The sequence below is a fragment of the Pieris napi genome, chromosome 24 (assembly GCF_905475465.1).
Source record: "Pieris napi chromosome 24, ilPieNapi1.2, whole genome shotgun sequence".
Classification (NCBI taxonomy): Eukaryota; Metazoa; Arthropoda; class Insecta; order Lepidoptera; family Pieridae; genus Pieris; species Pieris napi.
Genome location: NC_062257.1, coordinates 4,378,875 through 4,400,372, shown reverse-complemented (window position 1 = coordinate 4,400,372; position 21,498 = coordinate 4,378,875). Strand labels below are relative to the sequence as shown.

Genomic DNA, 21,498 nt, shown 5'->3' with positions numbered 1-21,498 from the left:
CTATTTAAATTATATAATATGGAAATGCAATTATTTTATTTTTATCGCTATTTAATATATCTTATTCAAAAGGTCAATCAATCGTTTTTTTTTTTTAATTATTGGTTTTCTCTCTTTCGCTCTTATTATAGACTACTCTTATACCCTAGTATTCGCAGCCTAAATGACGCTAAGGCTGACGAAGAGAGAATTATTAATCTGTGGAATGAATGCTTATAATCGTGGCAGAAAATTTTTGTTCGTTCTAATTTCTTTATGTTGGTACATTGCATCAAATCGCGGTCTCCCGCACGTCAAAAATGTACTAGAAAATGCGCTTGAGGGTTCTGCAAAATTTTGATTTTGCCTTTTATAATTCATATTTCCTTAAAGTTTTTAGAGTGGTGCCTTTAATTATCGTTTGTCAGGACATTAATTAATTAGAACAATGTATAAGAACAAAAAAGACGTCGACAAACACGTGGAAAAGCTACTGTCGAAATTATCACCAAAAGACGTGAGTTGTAAATCCGTTAACATTTTCTTTAGTCAGCTTTTTAAGAAAAGTATATAATTTCAGTTTAATTTCAGTTTAACGCTCGAGCCTACACGGTTGCCCGATTATATTTTGAAGTAGGAGACTATGGAAGCTGCCAAAAATACTTGGAACAATATCTTACCTACAAAGCTAACAATGCAGCCGCGCATAAGCTTCTCGGACTGACTTTTAGAAAACTTGGACTGAAAGATAAAGCTCTGGAAGAGCTTAAAATATCTCTGGACCTAGACCCTGGCCAAACAAATATCATCTTGGATAGTAAGTTTGAACTTATTTTACCATTACCATTGACAAATGCAAAGGTTAAGTCTTACTCTTTCCAACGCATTCTATCCTTGGAATCATTTTGTAGCAGCATTGCTGCTATTACAGAAACAATAATATTAAATATCTTGCATCTAATTCATTTGCAGTAAAATTAAAACATTATTAACACACTTTATACTACTACTACTACTTACTAATAATGTATCTATCTTCGTACCTACTATTATGTTTTAACTACAATATATTGTGTTGCTATTTTTAATACTGTGATCCCATAGTAAGAATCAAATCTTTGATAATTTGGTCACCCATGGTGTCACTTACTACATTATTTAACTTAACTTTTAATATATTTTACAGTTTGTGAGTTGCTTGCTGATGATGATGTTATTATTGATGCTGGACGAGCCAGGTATTGGTGTGAAAAAGCAGAATTGGCATTTCCCAAACATCCTATCACCTTTAAACTTAGAGAAAGACTTTTAGCTGTAGCCAACCCTAACCCTGAAGCAATAGTAAACCTACTTACATCTGAACTAGCTGCTCGACCAAAAGATGCTGTCCTTCATGTGCGCTTGTTGAAGCATTATTTATCAACCAATAAAATGAAAGAAGCATTTGATCACAGTTGCAATGTAGAGTTTGAGAATGCTCATTTTCTAAACAACATAATCTGGTATGAAACATTGTCGGAAGTTCTGAAATGCAATGCAGATAAAATCGTTGATTGGCTATACCAATTGCTATTATTAACTGTCAAAGAAAGACTTTGTACTCTAAGTGAAACTGAAGTACCCCAAGGATCATCAATGAGCTTATTGGAATCTAAAGAACTCCTTCAGGAATATGACCAAGCCATAGTGTCAGTTGCTAAAGCTGGTCCTATGTCTGGTTATGCAGAATTTCATTCTCATCTTTTGAGACACCATCGTGGACAATTTGCATTCCTCGCTGCAACATTACTACTTAAGAGAGCTAAGAAAGAGAAACTTAATTGGTATGATGCTACAAAGTTGTCTTCATTGTTACTGCTAACTGCATGGCAAACATCACCAATAGATCCTCATCCTACTTGGTTAACTGGTTCACCGGAGAAACAAAAGTCAGCTGTTTTTCGGTGGTATAGAGAAGCCTCATATAGATGCTCCCAATCAGGACATATGATTCTTGGAAACAACCAAGACAAAGGCCATCTATTCCTAGATCAAATATCACAATTTTGTAGCAGCAACAATTGGAAAGATAAACTATTTGAGAATATTTATGTGAGTAAAGATGAGAGAGCTAAAGCCGAATCTTATATCACATCGAATTCATTTCAAGCACCATCATCGAAACTTCCCCAAAAATTAGAAGTGCAAGCCTTTGATGATGAAGCTCAGAAACTTTATCCAAATTCACTTCATCATTTTGTTTGGATTCTGTCAAACTACACAAAGTTTTCAGACTTTAAATGTACCATATTTGACATGCTTTCACCGTCCATAACTTCTTGTGGGCCAGAGTCATTGAGTAAATTAGATATATTAGCATTCCTCTACTCTGCCACTTTGTCGGCTAAGAAACAGAAAGAAAAACGCAACTATATTGCAGCAGATGTACCAAACCTTATACCTGCCAATATTTCTGATTTATTATGTTCCTTGCCCCAACTTAAATGGTGGGACTGTGCATATAAATTTACACAGAATGAGTTAGGAAGTGAATACACAGATATCCGCTCAACATTAAGTAGAGGAATAGAAGTGGTACGCTGTGTGGACAACCACGGCTTGGATCCTGAACTACTTTGTATTCTTGGTCGTATATTTAGTAGTTTATCTAAACAAAGTACGATAGATGATAAAAGTATGCTTGAGTCTAGGGCGTATCTTTACTATGCTTCTGCCGTTCCTCTTCTAGAAAAATTAAAATCAAAATCAATGGTTAAACTGCCTAGCAAAAGGCTTTTTGCTTATTCACACAATGAATTAGATAATAAACAATTAAACACACTATTACATGAAAGTAAATTGTATATTGCTCTGAAAAATTACTATGATGATGAGTATGTAAAAGCAATTGAATATTTTACCGATTTAAAATCACCTGAAAGTTATTTCTACCTCGGTGCATCATACCACAAGATTGCAAATGAAGAAAAACTAATCAAGAATAATGATAGAAACTCAAAGTTTATTACATTATTGGGAAAATCTAAGTATTATGCTTATAAAGCACTTGAAGGTATAAAACATATAGAATCATACAAATTGTTGCCTCTATATTCCAATATTCAAGATCTCATAGAGGATGTTGAGTCTTCTCTTAGTATTGTGGATTCAAACATTTCATTTTCAGTTTTACATGATGGTGATACTAAGTTTTCATCGGATGAAAATGTTTCTGAAATTGATAGTGCTCCTTTGAGACTTCCATATAGTCACCACAATCTGAGTTCTACACCTAAGGCATCAAAGAACCAGGTAAATATGAATTCAACCAATTATAGAACGGCATTGGACTCACAAGTGTTCAATAACAGTCACGTTGATCAGCAGAATCTAAAAGTCATTGAAGAGCAGATAAAGAATCTCCAAAAGAGAGATGCTACAATAGAAGACTTTAAAGAACAGACGAGGAACTGGTTTGATGAAAATAAAAGGTTAGGAAATCAAATTATCAACACAATTCATTCCAATATTGAACAAACAACAGAACAGTTTAAGCTTTTAAAGTTGTCAGTAGAAGAAGTCAAAGATCAAGTGTCTGAATGTCGAAAAGAATGTAAAGATGTTGCAGACCTAAAGAAACAAATTGCCGAACTAAAGAAAGAAGTTAATAAATTAAAGAAATCCGAGCAGACAATAGATGAAAGTGATCTGTATAATTTAAATGATGACTATCGCGCCAATGAAAATGCAACATTTGCCACACAGATACCTTTTGCTCCACCGCAAGTTATTCCTCCATTTGCACAAAGATTGGTACCACCATTTCCAGTACCACCAAATCCTTATCAGTTGTATGGACAAAACTTTTGCAATCTCTATAATCAATTTTCCCAACTCACACAAAACACAGCAGTTCCGGTTTCATCTGCAATGTTTAATCCGAACCAAGGACAACCAACTTACCCAGGCATTTATCCCACATCTGACCAAATGTACCTTGATATGGCAAACCTAGTTCAGCCGGGGATCCCCCAAGCACCTGTAGTGGTTCCAAACCTTTCAAATATCCCTGTGGTCCCTATTGGACCCACTACTTTAGTCGCTTCTACATCATCAGCCGTTGCGAGTAAAATTATAACACCAACGTCAAATGCTAAACCAGTAGCGCGATCATTGCCTGTCAATGTCGTTATTACATCATCGGATCCTTTACCTTCCTGTACTTCGACACCTGCTCCAATACTAAGCGTCACTATTCCACAGAAACATATAAAAGGGAGTCCACATAATTATCAAATACAAATGCCTTCTAGCACAGAGGCTAAATCAGTTATTCCACCCATTTTTAATCTATCAGCCGCAAAAGATGCAACACCGGGTTCTACTCTGTCGGATAATCTATCTCTGTGGAATAAACCTGCTATGAGTGAGAATTTTTTCACTTCCGAAGTATCTAAATCAGTTATAGATGGGCCATACAAATCCTCATCACCAAACACAAGTTTAAATAAATCTAGGACTTTATCTGAAAAAAGTAACACCTCTGTTGATTACGATCCCTGTCCAGATTTTAAGCCCATAATTCCGTTGCCAGCAGAAGTGAAAGTAACAACAGGAGAAGAGAGTGAAACTTCGATATTTAGCGCTCGGGCAAAATTATTCCGTTTCGTAGATAAACAATGGAAAGAGAGAGGCATCGGTGAAATGAAGCTTTTAAAACATAATGTTACTGGAAAAGTCAGAGTCCTAATGCGTAGGGAACAAGTGCATAAAATATGTGCGAATCACATAATTGTTCCAGAAATGGAAATCAAACCTATGAAGAATGAAACAAAAGCCTACTTTTGGGTGGCTAATGATTTTGCTGAAGAATCTTTGATATTAGAGAAATTCTGCATACGATTTAAGACTGCAGACACTGCTAAAGAATTTTTCGATACCTTTGAAAAGGCGAGAAGTGAAAGTTCTTCAACTGATGTGAAAACGTCGAATGAAAATATTAAAGAAAAAACTGTAATTCCGACTACTGAAGATAAAAGTGATCCATCAATCAGCAAACCTACTATTGGTGGATTCACTTTCAGTAGTACTCCTACATTTAAAACTGTAACAGAAACACCTAAAAAAGAGGCTGTTAAGGATGAAACACCAACATCTAAAGTTAACGTCTTCAGTGGTATCACTTTTAAGAATGCAAGCAGTTCTCCGTTTGGCAACGTTTTTGGTTCTACATCCAGTTCAGCGATGGACAGTAAAGAGACGAAATCATCCGGCAACGCAAGCACGTCCGATCTTGTTGAGGAGTTTGAACCAACAGCTGAGTTTAAACCAGTAGTTCCGTTACCAGCTTTAGTTGAACAAAAGACTGGCGAAGAAGACGAAATAGTATTATTTGAACATCGAGCAAAGTTATTGAGATTTGATGGACCAGCTAAAGAATGGAAAGAAAGAGGTTTAGGGAATATTAAATTATTAAAAAATAAAGACAATAATCAGAAAGTGCGTCTACTTATGCGAAGAGAGCAAATAATGAAGGTTTGCTGTAATCACGCTATTACTAAGGACATTACATTTGTGAAAATGCCGAACATGGACAAGGCTGTGACATGGTGCGCTAAAGATTTTTCTGAAGGTGAACTGATGTCTGAAACCTTTTGTCTCCGTTTTAAAACAGTGCAGGCTTGTAATGATTTCATTGATGCAGTAAAGAAAGCTCAATCTAATATAGGAGATGACGTAAAAGCTGCCGTAAAAGAAGAAAATGTCGCTAAATCCAATTCCAGTGGCTTTGGTAATCAGTTTAAACCTAAGCCAGGATCTTGGTACTGTACAGCATGTTATACAAACAACTTGGAAAGCTTTACTAAATGTGCTTGCTGTGAGAAGCAGAAACCACAGAGTACTTCTTCGAGTCAGCCCACTGCTGTAGTCCAAACTAAAACACAAAGCTCCTGGGGTGATCAGTTCAAACCTAAATCAGGCACTTGGGAATGCAAGCAGTGTCTCGTCCGAAATCAGGCCGAAAGCGTTAATTGTAGCGCGTGTAATAGCCCTGGAGACCACAACACCAATATAAAGACTGAAGATGGGCCGAAAGAAGACGCTCCCAAGTTTAACTTTGGCATCACACAACCAGCGAAACCAAGTGAACCCGCCAAAACACCAGCCGTTTCCGGTTGGGGTGATAAATTCAAAGTCAAAGAAGGGTCATGGGAGTGCAAGCAATGCTTCGTACGTAATGAGAAAGATAAAGAAGTGTGTCCAGCATGCAATAGTCCAAGAAATCCCGGTGCAACAGCAACAGCAGCAACAACAGCAGCACCAGCAGCAACAACCCCGAAGTTTTCGTTTGGTATCCCACAAAAGGCAGTGGAACAACCTGCTCCCGTATCTCTGTTTAATACAAATGCTTCGCAAACATTTAAATTCGGCATTGCTAAAGAGTCCACTCCTAAACCATTTGGCGTAGATGCGAATGGTAGTGATGCCCCGATAAATTTCAGTACTAAAAAAACTGAGACTGTTACCGCAGTCCAAAAACCCGCTTTGTTACCTACCCCCACATCGAATCTTACCTTCGGGTCTAAAGAAGGCGGCACATTTCATTTCGCTTTAAAACCAAAATCACCAACAAAGGGAAAGAGCCCGATTAAATCTCCAAAAAGTAAGGGTGACGAAAGTGGTGATGAGGAATATGTTTCTGATGATGAGGGAGCCAGTATACATTTTAGCCCAGTGATTCCAATGCCGGACAAGGTAAGTTGATCGAAATATAGTCACAATTAAATTAAGACTGCATGTATATTTTATTTGACTAGACACCAGGTGAACTTCTTGTTTTCTTTTTTTTATGTAACGCCCATGGATACACACTGCCAAGGCTCGCAAGTGCGTTGCCGGCCTTTCAAGAATCGGTAAGCTCTTTTCTTGAAGGAGAAAAGTGTCACCTATGAGAAAAGTTAAACGTTGAATCATTCGGACATATCGCTTTATATGGGGTCGTAAAAGCGCGTTATGCGAGAATACTCCTACAACGCGGAACCGATCTACCGTGTTGTAGATGGGTTTACTTTATTTAATAACTCCTGACCTTGGAGCTTAAATTCTACCATACTTTTAACAGATATAAAGCTAATTTTGTATTTAACTCAATATTTTGGGAGCTACTAAAGCACAAGTTTATGGTTAATAATATAATAAAATAATAAATAATTATTATTATTAATAATTGAATTATATACTAAAAATTAAATATTATTAAATTATTAACGTTAAATATTTATTATTAATTATTTGATATTTTAAAAAAATAAAGAAAGCCAAAGAAGTATAACTTCTTACGCGCGTACATAAGTACACGCACCCTTTTTTTTTAAATACACTTTTGTCTATTAATGTACTTGTTTTCTGTTTCATATATATTTTTTATCTATGTAATCTGTTTTGGCTTTGTAAATTCAATATACTATATTGTATAAGTGTTTTGTTCCATATGTATGTTAGCTAAAAGATTACTAATAAATAAATAATATTTTTAGATTGATGTCGTAACTGGAGAAGAAAATGAAGACGAACTTTATGGACACAGGGCAAAATTATTTATCTTCACAGACACTGAATGGAAAGAAAGAGGTCTTGGAATAATTAAAATATTAAAAAACAAAAATTCAGGAAATGTGAGGTAAATATAGATTTTATTTAATTTACAAATAACGATTTTTACCAGTGTTGGCTCAGTGGCTTCAGCGTGCGACTTTCAACCCTGAGGTCGTAGGTTCGATCCCCGGTTGCACTTTTAATGGCATAACCACCAAAATAGCATGGTGGATTGGTGTTCTCCTGCCGTTTCTCTTGAATAGTTTACTACTATGTAATATAACAAAAATCTTAGCCACAGCAACGCTTGGCCGAGTCTACTAGTATTATATAATAAGGGACGCCCAAAAAGGGCAGTCATCGCAACCCATATACACACATATAGCTAGTGTGTTCTAGCCGGGGATAGAACCTATGTACTCAGGGATGACAGTCGCTGAAGTGTCCTAACCTTTCTTAATTTTCAGAGTGTTAATGCGACGTGAACAAATCCACAAAATATGTTTGAACCACATCCTTTCACCCGATGTCATTTATAAACCCAAAGATGAGAAAACATGGTTATTCGCTGCCAATGATTTCAGCGAAGGAGAATTGCACTTACAACAATTCTGTATTCGATTCCAAAACAAAACAATTGCGCTGGAGTTTAAAAACGAAATTGATAAAGCAATTGAGAGCAAATTTGGCTCACAGGGCAAGGACGATGACGTCATCTTTGTTTCTGAAACTGAGGCGTCTGAAGATGACAAGCGAAGAGCCAAAGAGTTGATGTTACCTGATAATTTCTTTACGTACTCAGAAAAAGAACCGTGTAAAGGATGTCGCGGCTGTGAAGAAGATATTATGGAAACGCCCAGAAAGCCATCAAAAACAGAAGCATCTTTGCAAAGCACTACAAATTCTGTGTACGGAACTCCATTAGACAGAACGATTGATACAACAACTTTTGGCACGCCCTTAACCAGTATTTTTAAGGAGTCCGATAGATCAGAAAAAGATAGCTTTGCTACCAGACTTCAGGCTTCAAGTAAAAGTTCTATTCTCGCACCACCAAAGCTAAATACTAGTTCGAACGATGAAACATCTACACAGAAATCAATTTTCAAATCAGCAGAGCAGAATCAATCACTATTTGGATCACCGAAAGAGCAGAGTAAATCAATATTTGGATGTGTGTTTGCATCAACGTATCAAAGTAAATTGACAGACCAAAATAAATCTGTGGTCGGAGCCACAGATCAAAGTAAATCTGTATTTGGATCAACAGGGCAAAATAAATCTGTGTTCGGACCCACAGATCAAAGTAAATCTGTATTTGGATCAACAGAGCAAAATAAATCTGTGTTCGGACCCACGGACCAAAGTAAATCTGTATTTGGATCAACAGAGCAAAATAAATCTGTGTTCGGACTCACAGGCCAAACTAAATCTGTATTTGGATCAACAGAGCAAAATAAATCTGTGTTCGGACCCACAGACCAAAGTAAATCTGTATTTGGATCAACAGAGCAAAATAAATCCGTGTTCGGACTCACAGGCCAAACTAAATCTGTATTTGGATCGACAGAGCAAAATAAATCTGTGTTTGGATCCACAGACCAAAGTAAACCTATATTTGGATCGACAGAGCAAAATAAATCTGTGTTCGGAACTTCAGATCAAAGTAAACCTATATTTGGATCGACCGAGCAGAGTAAATCAGTTTTTGGATCCACAGTGCAAAATAAATCAATATTTGGATCAACCAACCAAAATAATTCCATATTTGGATCAACAGATCAAAATAAATCTGTGTTTGGATCAACAGACCAAAGTAAACCTATGTTTGGATCAACAGAGCAGAACAAATCCATGTTCGGTTCAGCAGATCAAAATAAACCAATATTCGGGTCCACTATCCAAAATAAACCAATCTTTGGATCAACTGAGCCCAATAAATCAGTATTTGGCAGTAATGAGCCAGAAGTGAAATCAATTTTCTCAACGGACAACCAAAAACCGGTGAATTACTTTAGCAGTCCAACTCAAGGAAGTTTGTTTGGGCCAACGGTTCAGGCAGAAAGCAAGCTAAGTGATGTTCTAGGGCAGGCGAATACACAAGACACAAAAGCTCCAAACGTTGGAAGTGAAAAATCTGATGAAATTGTAAATAAACTGTTGGTCGCAGAAAGCTTGTCATTTGCTGACTTATCGACGACAGAACCTGTTATTCAAAGTATGTATTTTTTTCTGATTGTTTGGTAAGGCCGTTTAAGTATTACGTAAGCAGATTTACTGCAATTTATCCCCCCCCCCTCTCCCCCTTCTCAGGTCAGCAAAAGTAAGCAAAGCTCTCAAAAATAATAGTACATAAACGTAGGAATCCTTGAAAATGCATTTCGTTTTCAAGCATAGACAATGTGTGGGTAATATGTGTAAAAAAGTTAATAATTACTATTGACATATCAAAGAACGTAATACTTGAACGGCTATTTTAAGACTGACTATTATACTATATAAATAGGGTATTTGCTATTTGAAATTCCTTATTCTATTGTCTCCGGACATGCCATATCTCAAAAACCACTGAACAAATTTTGATGAAATGTCAACTGTTTGGGAGCGTTCAAGTATAACGTAACGAATTTTTTTGTCCTTTTGTAAAACGTTACGATGCGGGGCGGGGATTGAATTACGCGCTATTGTTAATATTATTTTCGCCTTTCCAGTACTTTACACCACATAATGGTAACTTTTAGGTATAAAGAGTCACTGAGTGGTCACGAAACGTTTTACTATTGGGTACAAAACGTTACGGCGCGTTACATGGGGGGGGGGGGGGGGTCAATAATCATACTTGCCTTGAAGCCCACATAGATTATGATATTTTTTTTTTATATTGCAGATAAATCGAATGATTTTAAATGGGAAGGCGCTGGTCTGCAGCTTTTCTCATCAGCGCGTGATCAAAGCACAGACAATGATAAGACTGGTGATGAAGAATATGATCCTCATTATGAGCCTATTGTTCCGTTGCCTGATAAAATCGTTGTTACCACTGGCGAAGAAGACGAGGTAAAATAAAATATAAACTAGTCTGATTTTTCATTCCGTAGAATTCTGACATTTCATAAGTGTTGCTACTAACAAAGTTCTCCCAGAAAGGGACAAATTTGACCCATTTGAGGGTAATAAAAATAAAATATATTTTTATGTTATAAAAAAGAGACGACTCATTGGTCTAGTGGTTAGTACCCCTGACTGCGAATCCATGGGTCCCGGGTTCGATCCCCGGCTGAGACAAACATCGATGTGATGAGCATTTGGTGTTGTGCTTAGGTCTTGGGTGTTTAAATATGTATTTATATGTATATCTATCTATAATATGTATGTATATCCGTTGCCTAGTACCCATAACACAAGCTTCACCAGCTTAGCATGGGACTAGGTCAATTGGTGTGAATTGTCTTAAAAAAAATAAAAAATTATCACTCGCCGTAAATCCACTATTAATGTGAACACCGCACTTAATGAAATATACATTCACTAACAAATAAAATGTATGTATAGACAGATGTTCAGACTCGTATTGAAATTGAAAAATGTTTGTATAAAATTTTGTTCAGAATCATCCTTTATTTTATTTATTTGCTTAATGGTATTCCTACAGCTACTTACGAGTACAATACAATATTCAAAAAATTACACTATACACAAGAGCCAAAAACGGAATACACATTTAAACATACACAAAGCACAGTTACACCTATACAAATACAAAAAAAAAAATATTGGTTGTTTGTAAAGTAGGTTTACGATCGAGATGTTTACGTGATAACGAGACGGAAGATCGGTCCACTCACTCGAACGCTATGCCAGCCTCCGCTCGTGAGGATTCCGCGTGACAAGTTTCACGGAATGACTGGCAGCGCTCGAGATGAGACGGGAGATCGGTCCGTCTCTCTCTCGTTATACCTGCGATCGCGCTCGTGAGGTTTTGGTGTGACACAAGTTTCTGAACATGTCACCCGACTAAAACGATTTTAAAGACTTTATCACGTCAAAAATTATCCTTAAATAAAATATTTTGTTTTAATTTCCAGGAAAAAGTTTTCGGGGAACGCTGTAAGCTATACAGATTTGACGAGAAATCTCGCGAATGGAAGGAGCGTGGGGTCGGCGAAATGAAGATATTATATCATCCAAATAGACAAACATACAGATTGCTCCTCCGACGCGAGCAGGTGCACAAGGCCGTGTTGAATATGTTGATTTTTATGGATTTGGAGTTATTGCCGATGAAGAACTCTAATAGCGCCTGGACATGGGCGGGAAGTAATTACGTGGACGGAAATGCGTCACAGGAAACACTTGCTGTTCGATTTAAATCTGTGGAACTGGCTAATAGCTTCCGGGATAAAGTCCTCCAATGTGTTAGGGTAAGTTGATTTTTGCTAATTAATGATCTACCCTCTTATTCAAATTTAATCGTTTTAACTAAAATCTATTTAAAATACATAGAGTCTGGCTAATGAAAGAAGATAACGAAAAAGCGAGGCAAATTCAAAAAAATTTAGTAAACCCTGAAATTTGATATATTTTGTGGATTAAACCTTGATTTTATTATTTTTTACATTGATAGTAACTGTATTTCTATGAAATTAAATACTATACGTATTTAGTCTTTTACTCTTGATACTTAAAATGACTAGCATTGATACTTAAAATGACTAGCATTGATACTTAAAATGACTAGCATTGATACTTAAAATGACTAGCATTGATACTTAAAATGACTAGCATTGATACTTAAGATGACTAGCATTAATACTTAAAATGACTAGCATTGATACTTAAAATGACTAGCATTGATACTTAAAATGACTAGCATTGATACTTAAAATGACTAGCATTGATACTTAAAATGACTAGCATTGATCTTAAAATGACTAGCATTGATACTTAAAATGACTAGCATCGATACTTAAAATGAGTAGCATCGATACTTAAAATGACTAGCATTGATACTTAAAATGACTAGCATCGATACTTAAAATGACTAGCATCGATACTTAAAATGACTAGCATCGATACTTAAAATGACTAGCATCGATACTTAAAATGACTAGCATTGATACTTAAAATGACTAGCATCGATACTTAAAATGACTAGCATCGATACTTAAAATGACTAGCATTGATACTTAAAATGACTAGCATCGATACTTAAAATGACTAGCATCGATACTTAAAATGACTAGCATTGATACTTAAAATGACTAGCATTGATACCTAAAAGGACTAGCATTGATACTTAAAATGACTAGAATGGAAAACTAAAACTATATTTATTATAAAACACAACTTAATTCGGAATAATCAATATCAATATGCATAGATTCATTGCTGTTATCACTGTCTCTCACATTGATTATGAAACTTTCTAAATGTTCCTCTGTAGTTCTGTCCCTTTCTTTATATTTATTTTCCACAACATGATCAGTCATTTTCTTCCACTCTTCTGCTGTTCAAATGACTCTTTAAAATAGCACGAGAGGTAACGCGGGTAGCGCCGGGCAGCGGGCCCCGACTCGCCCATAAATATTATGACGATATTTCCGGAGTAGTTGTCGCCCGGGCCCGGCGGGAGATGCCAACCCTTTAAGATAATAATGTCCCTTTTTAAGAAAGGGGAGATCTCGACACTCCCCTGCTGCTTGGCCACTCGGTCACGTGTCTGACTGATTGCGAGTCTGATAGGCTAGGATGTGGTCCCTGTATTTAAAAAAAAACTTTAATCAGTGAGCTTACCAATAGTTCTCACAGGGGCCTCATAGCCTAGCGGTCTTATTAAGTGGCAGCTAGGTGAGGGGTACCGGGTTCGATTCCCGGTTCGAGGGCAAGTTTTAATTTAATTTAAATTTGTTCTCGGCCTTTGGGAGGGTTGGGCGGTACCGGGCGAGTGCCTAAACCGTACATGGAGGACATGGTCGAATTTCTAAGGCAATAAGCACGAATTATAAAAATCTTTAACTTGACGCTGGCTAATGCACAAACCGTGGCAGAGCCATTTAAAAAAAAATAGTTCTCACTATTGCATTATACAGAGTCTACATCCTCCAGATTTCCTGCGAAAGAAACAAAATATTCTATCAAATAAAACAAACAAAGGCTATTATACCTGTTAACTATTCGGAAAAAATATATAATTGAAATAAAAATGATTATTTTTCCGACCCAAATATCGGCCAATAGAATTGCACCATTCGACGTCACGTGGTACAACCTACATGGTATTATACTGATAATTTTTTGTGAAAATTTTCTCTGGTCGTTGCTTCAAGAAAATTATTAAGTAGTTGTTTTATTCATTATGAAATTCTTATTTGTTAACTGTACATTTCGTCTCATGGTGCAATTCTATTGGCCGACATTTGGGTCGGAAAAATAATCCCCCGAATACCACACGAGCTTCAAAATTATCGGGCATTTCCCTCAAGGTTCCCTGCAAACAAATATAGTCGTCATGACGACTATAGTCGTATATATTAATTGTTTGCAACGAACCTATCGGGAAATACCCGATAATTTTGAAGCTCTTGTGGTATTATAAGTGAGTAATTGCATGTAGTATTAAGACAATAAATAATACTAACCTAAGAAATTCAACACCACACGTAAACAATCTTGTTTTTGGTAGAATTCAGCTTCTTTCTCCTCTTGTTTTTGATAGAATTTGGATATCATGCAGAACAATATCTCTCGAACTCCACTTTTAATAGTTTTACTCATATTTAAACACGTAAATGAATAAATAAGAACAAAATAAACCAAAACGATTGACAACTGCCATATTGAGAAATTGACAATGACATTCTGTGTTGCCATCTGAAAGTTCTTTCATTAGCCAGACTCTAGTTATCTATTTGTTTTGATTATCTATATATATAAAAATGAAACCCGTTTTCCGTTGTCACGACATAACATGAAAACGGCTTGACCGATTTGTCTGATTTTTTTTAATAATATTTCTTGAAGTACGAGGATGGTTCTTACGGAGAAAAATTAAAAAAAATTGAGTGAAAAAGTCTAAAAACAACACTTTTCTATATTCCCATACAAAATATTCGTAATAATACTTAAAAGTCAATTTGAACTTTAATACCATATCATAAAGTTCAAGTGTTAGTGGAGGGGTTCCGGGAAGGTAAATTTTTATTTTTGACATAATATATTTGTTGTCTTATCAACTTTCTTTTTTTATCTTACTAGCTAGACCGGTGAATAGCAGAATAAATATTTAAAAAAAATAAAGAATAGACTGTTAGGCGGTACGATGTTCGCCAGGCCAGCTAGTTATTAATATTATTACTATGTAGGTTAACAATATTGTAAATAGTGTATATTTACGGACACAAAGTTCAAGTATTACGTAAGCACTGTAGTGCACTGTAATGAAAAATTGATGAGAGTGAAATTTTACGATGCGCGCGCACAGTGACACAAAATAACAGAATGAAGTTGCCCACGGAAGATGCTACGGCATTGGACATAATTTAAAAACAGCATTCGAATAATAATAGAATTTATGTTACACTTTATGCAAGAAAATAATAATAAATATTTATTTATTTAATATTTCAAATGTAAACTTAACTTTATTTACTATAATGACTCCCTTTCCATTCTTTGATTATTTAATTGTAATTAATTATTTGCATGCAATCAAAAACTATTTTTAATAATGCCAAAGAAGTATAACTTCCTACGCGCGTACATAAGTACACGCACCCTTTTTTTTCTTATTTCGTGATTATGTCAACAGTAATTATTAACTTTTTTACACATATTACCCACACATTGTCTATGTTTGAAAACAAAATGCATTTTCGAGGATTCCTAAAAAAATACGTTTACGTACTATTATTTTTGAGAGCTATGCTTACTTTTGCTGACAAGAGGGGTGGGGGGGGATGAATTGCAGTAAATCTGCTTACGTAATTCATAATTCATATATTTTTATAATTATATGTTTAAAGAAACTGCAAGTAGCAGCCGCTGACGCGATCCGAAAAGAGAAAGAAGAGAAAGAGAATCCCTATGGAAGTTTAGCTCCCCTCCGACTCCCGAAAGGAATGGCAGAGAGTTCGCGGGCGGATGTCTCACAACCGGAGACTTCTCAAACAGAAAATGGTGATGGTGATCAGGCTGATGGTGTCAAGCAGGTCCATTTTGAGAATGAAGAAGAGTACGAACATGATTATGACGAAGATTATGATGGTTATTATAATGAGGTAAGTCTGAACTATTTGTCTTAGATGCGATATTTACAAGGTACTTTTTGACGTGACAACGTCTTATAAATCGATGGAGCCGGCTGCACGCACGAAAAAACATGACTCATGCGGCGTTACCTCGCTCTGAGGCGTTCCATTTAAGGTTTGAAGTGTAAGCGAGAGCACTTAAAAATATGAAGATTTTTTTATTGGCTCAAAAAGTTTAGTTTTTTATATTAAGTTCATAATTTAGTTATAAGCTGTAAATGTTCTTAATAAATAATAAAATACCCCAATACGCTCGAAGTCGGATGTTTGACGTAAGCAGAATGAGCCAAATTATGTTTAGATTATTAAGATCGTGTTTGTATATATATATAAGTGATTATATTTTAATAATTGTATAATAATCTAACTTCTTTTTAAACAGTATTCAAAGGCGAGCTAAATAAAAAATAACTTATCTACTGAAGACAAAAAATTAATTTATTATTTTTTCAACAAGTCCACAAGAAGCACATCTCAAAACTACTGAGTTGTTTTGATGGACAAACATACATTGTTTACGAAAACCAATAAAGAAATACTCATTCAAATTTAAAAAAAAAAACCAATTCTTTAGAGAAATTAATATTGTATCATAAGTTTACTACTACCAAAATATTTGCCTATAGTTTCCTTGTTACTTACCAGTTAGATTGGATTAAAATGATTTTATTTGAACCAATTCTTTTAGTTATTAAGTAATTAAAAATATGAAGATTTTTTTATAGTCTTAAAAAGTTTTTTATATTAAGTCCATAATTTAGTTATAAGCTGTAAATGTTCTTAATAAAATAATAATAATAAGCCGCCCGAAGTCGTATGATGACGTAAGCAAAATGAGAGAAATTATGTTTAGATTATTAAGATCGTGTTTATATTTTATTAATTTAATAAATGTATAGAGTTTAATTAAATAAATATATAACTTATTTTTAAACAGTCTTCAAAAGCGAGCTAAATAAAAAATATGTATACTGAAAACAAAAAAATAATTAATTATTTTTTGAACAAGTCCCCTCCAGAAAGGCCACATCTCAAAACTACTGATGGACAAACATACATTCATACGAAAACTACACGTGTTTAGCCGTTACAGTCAAAACTATTAAATAAATCATTCATTTTTTTCTAGGAAGAAGAGGAAGAATCGGCAATGTACTATGCATGTGATGGAGAAGTCATATTGGAACAAGAGGAGATAAGAAATACAGTAGAAGAAGCTCACATACAGGTGCTGTTTGATCAAGATGTCTGTTCCCCGAAGATTCTCATCACTGATAACAATACTGGGGAAATACTTGCTGATATGCTGATACACACTGATACAGTGTTTCAAGTAAGTAAAAAAAATGTGTGTACTTATGTACACGCGTTAAAAGTTATACTTCTTTGGCGTATGGAAAAAAAATAACTAAAATGCAGTAGTGATTAACGATAAATATTAAAATTAATCAATAAAATTATTATTAGTAAATACTATCACCGTCGTAAATGAAATTGATTTAATAAAACTAAAATAATATTTATTTATTCACTCTGTTTAATTGTACTGTTACGAAACACGTGTTCTAAATATAAAAATACTAGAATATACAACTTGAACATAGTTATTATCGATTTTCATGCCACCTGGAACTAACTTCTTTCTGTTAATTTTGTGTAACGGTGCGCGCGCATCGTAAAATTTCACTCTCATCAATTTTTCATAACGCGTCTTAAGACTTCAATTCTTTTAAATTCTTATGAATTTATGTGTCTATCTCTTTTTACTGTTTTCGTTTCGTCTTTCAAACTTTAATTACTTTAGTTTTAAAAAATTATTTTAAAACTAAAGTTAAACTAAAATATTAAAAATTAATTAAAGAAAAGGTTAATACTATAATTAGATGAAAAAGTCTAATTTACATATTTATACACTATGTTTATTTTTAATTTACGTATTTAATTTATAAAAACTTTTTTAATCATTGTAGTTTTTATCAAAATTAATAATAAACTTAAAAATTAAAATAACATTCGTCTAATTATCTTAAGACCAAAATTTTGGAAGGTTTCATTTTTACCACATGTGAATTGAACACATGTTTTGATGTGAAACTTCCTTAGAAGCATGAGGGTAAAATTTTTACGGAACGTCGAAGAAAAGGGAGAGAGCGATTGAGAGAGAGTGAGAAGGGCGAATAAAAGGAATAATTAAAATTTAGTTAAGAGAATTTATGACGAATTGTAAATTAAAAAACCACATGTTTTTATTATCAAAGAAATAAATTAAATTAATAATTTGTATTAATTTTCGATACTTGATATTTTAATGACAATTAAATTAATTAAATTCCTAACATATCTTCCTTTTCCCTCCCTCTAAGGGTCTGTGTCACAATGTTCGGATACGTTCTACATAAGTTCCAAATTAGCTATTTATTACTTATTGGTAGGATAAACACTATTGTTGCGTTTCACGACTGTCAGATAGCGCTAATCGTCACATAAAGTCCATCATAAGTTATGAGTCCGATGAATGTCGAATAGCACAATCTTCCAAATAATTTATATGTTGCATAGCTATTTGGTACTTTATCCATACATTGTGAAACAGACCCTAAGTCTCGGAAATCTAAAGTTTAAGATTTGTATAAATATGAACAAGACTTAAAAATTATTTTGCCAACGATGTTTCACTTCTGACATGTGTGCTTTGTACGCACGCACTTTTTTTTTAATTTAAGGGTATTAAATATATAATTTATTAATTTTCATAGATATCTGGTGACTCGTGCAGTTGGTCGGGACTCGACTATACCAGTAATATTCCAGCGAACAAGAATATAACAGTGAATTTCCCGGACAGTGAAACGACTATGGACTTTTATGACAGTTGCGAGGTGAGTCAATTGTCAAAAATTAAAAGTCAATACAGGAATCATAATCTATAATCCTACTAACGACTGTAGTCTGTGTTTTCTTAAGTTTTAAAGAATAACCCCTCAAATGTGTATTTTCACTTAAAAGAGCTTCTCAATTCCTGGAACATTATAGTGGTGAGGATTTTATAGGTTTCAATGAGATTTCCTCTTAATCTCCTACTTCCTAAATCAGTAAAGTCAAGTGCTTTCAGACGCTCATTATAAGATTTATTCCTGAGTGAGCTGATCATTTTCTTGGCTTTTCTTTAACCCTTTCAATCATACTAATATCCTTTATGAAATAAGAATCCCAAATGCTGTAGGCATACTCTAATAGTGGTCTAATGTAACATTTATATATCTTTAAGAATGTTCTTGGTGAAAGGCATTTGAATGATTTTCTTACTAAATAGAGCATGGAATTAGCCTTTTTCACAATATTTTATTATTATTAAATTAATGATTAAATTAAAATTATTCATACGGATAATTTTAATTTAGATTTATATCTCATATATATCATATTCTGGCAATAAATATTTAATTCAGTCTTCCATAGTCAGCTTCACTTGACATTTTCTTTTGCTAACTGTGTAATTGACTCCCAGGGAGTATTCCCGGGACCGTTTAAAAAGACAATACTCCTCACTTAAATGCCGGAAACGCACCCACTAAAATGGGCTGTTTATATTATAAAAAAATAGTTATGTATACTATATATTTGACGTTTTTTACTTGAAATATTCCGAAATATAATAATACATTTTTTTTTTCAGACAAGCAAAGCGTCGACGTACGAATCCCACGATCCCGAGTCTTAGAGGGCGTTAGTGTTTAAGCCATTACAAGGCGTCTGACAGCTGTCAAACGAGTTGTCAAACTCGAATGACGTTAAATTTCCACTTAATATTCTTTGTCTTCTATTTAATGAATACTTTAATTAATTATATTTTTCTTGTACTAACAAATTAGGAGCTCTTTGACAACTGCTGTCAGATGCCATTTTGACAGGTTTAAAAACGCCTGGTAGGAATACGTGATTTAATATTTAGTAATTATCTGAAGCAGGTTAATTATTTCGATTTAAATTTGCCCATTTTTTTAATTTATGTACAAGGAGATCTGATCAATTTTCTTTATTTTCCTTTAAAAGGAAACTGTAATTTATGTAAATTTTATATTGATCAGGTCTTTTTACTAGGTTTTAAGACAAATAATGTTTAATCGCTTGAACTTGTGAATTCGGTATTACATGGATGTGGTAGTAATGTATAAATGACTTAATAAAAATTATAATTAAATTAAATTGTTTTATTACAACACTGAACTTTTCCCTATTAAAAGATCCGTAATGTCACATGTGCTGACAACATTAAAAAATTGGTGGTACAGCGATACTGTTATCACGAGTGCGTGCGTACAAAGTACACATGGCAGAAGTGAAACATTATAAATTAATTATTGAGTAATTAAGCTGCCCAAATCCCATAATTTAATTTTGCCAGTCTTTCTATAGTAATGAATGATACTAAGGCTAATTAAAAACAAGAACTAAAACTAGTTGTTGTTATGTATATAGAAATACCAACATAAATATGGTAACAATTACCAAATAATATAACAAATTCATTATTATCATTGCTAACTTATGCCCACATTTTCTAAAATAGCCAACTGGGTTTTAGCAAAAAAGGTCTTGGTTCTGTGCCCTTATAAAAATACAAAAAAAAAATGGTATTGATATGTATTAAAAACACCATTGGTGTTCAAGTATGAATAATTGCACTATAATATTATACTAGCACGTCATTATTAAAGAAAAAACAATCGACAAAAGCGCTGCACATCTTCGTGACGTTCCGCAAACCCGCGCCTAAAGAAGTTTTACTTCAAAAAAATTCCACATAAATACCGAACTTAGGATTCGGGTATAGGCATTGACTTGTAGAAGACACCAAAACTAAATTTGTATGAAAATGACAGTTCGTGTGGACAAATATTCATATAAATTTCGTTTTCGACTTTCTACATATACGTAGTTAAGGCATCTTGACTAAATCTCCGGGTCTGTACTATGTCCGTAAATCTCCAGAATATAAACCACCTTATATGTACATTAAATTCGGTTTTACAACAAACTCCCAAGCGAAATTAAAGAATTATCATTGAGTAAATTCAAAACTCTCGTTAAACGTAAATTTATCAATAAGGCTTTTTATAAATTTGACGATTATTTAAATGATTCTAATCCTCGGAATTGACTTGCTCCAGTTCAAACAAGTTGTAGGACTCAAAATTTGGCGATTAAAAAGGGTGGCCCTTGACTTGGTAGTAAATGTAAATTAAGAATCAATTTAACATCTTTTCTCTTGACGTTTATAAGTGTACTTGGCTACCTATACGTATAAATAAAGTTAGAGTTAAAAAAGATGTGTTGGGCGTGTGAAGATGTATAAATTTATAGATTACTAGCAGACTCGGCCAAGCGTTGCAGTGGCTAAGTTTTTTGTTATATTACATAGTAGGAAACTATTGAAGGGTAACGGTAGGAGAACACCAGTCATGGGGACCACCATGCTTTATTGGTGGTTATGCCATTAAATTGTAGCTTATGTGAAACGTTGGTACTTTCAACACAGCGCCATCTGTTACAATTGTGACTGTTAAATAACAAATATTTTGCAATAAAATAATATTGTGGCTATAAATTAGGATGTAAGCTACCCTATCTTTTAAGT

The 21,498-nt window shown here is 34.3% G+C and overlaps 1 protein-coding gene across 2 annotated transcripts; it reads left to right on the top strand.

The window, feature by feature from the left end:
- The first annotated feature begins 260 nt into the window (after positions 1–260).
- Positions 261–20,061, top strand: LOC125061937 (E3 SUMO-protein ligase RanBP2-like). 2 transcript variants are annotated; one of them, XM_047667571.1, is made up of 12 exons: positions 261–496; positions 571–796; positions 1,166–6,714; positions 7,497–7,639; positions 8,022–9,459; positions 9,490–9,772; positions 10,442–10,611; positions 11,640–11,975; positions 15,576–15,830; positions 16,990–17,193; positions 18,617–18,739; positions 19,537–20,061. In XM_047667571.1, exons 1-12 carry the CDS (start codon positions 428–430, stop codon positions 19,579–19,581), a joined length of 8,841 nt encoding a protein of 2,946 aa, XP_047523527.1. In that variant the 5' UTR covers positions 261–427; the 3' UTR covers positions 19,582–20,061. The 2 variants fall into 2 exon arrangements, with proteins under 2 accessions (XP_047523527.1, XP_047523526.1); XM_047667570.1 differs by having other exon boundaries at positions 8,022–9,772.
- Positions 20,062–21,498: the final 1,437 nt, after the last annotated feature.

Coding starts and splice junctions, on each gene's coding strand:
- LOC125061937 (XM_047667570.1), top strand. CDS start 428: ATGTATAAGAACAAAAAAGACGTCGACAAACACGTGGAAAAGCTACTG. Junction 15,831..16,989: donor ATGATGGTTATTATAATGAG/GTAAGTCTGAAC, acceptor ATTTTTTTCTAG/GAAGAAGAGGAAGAATCGGC. Junction 17,194..18,616: donor ACACTGATACAGTGTTTCAA/GTAAGTAAAAAA, acceptor TAATTTTCATAG/ATATCTGGTGACTCGTGCAG.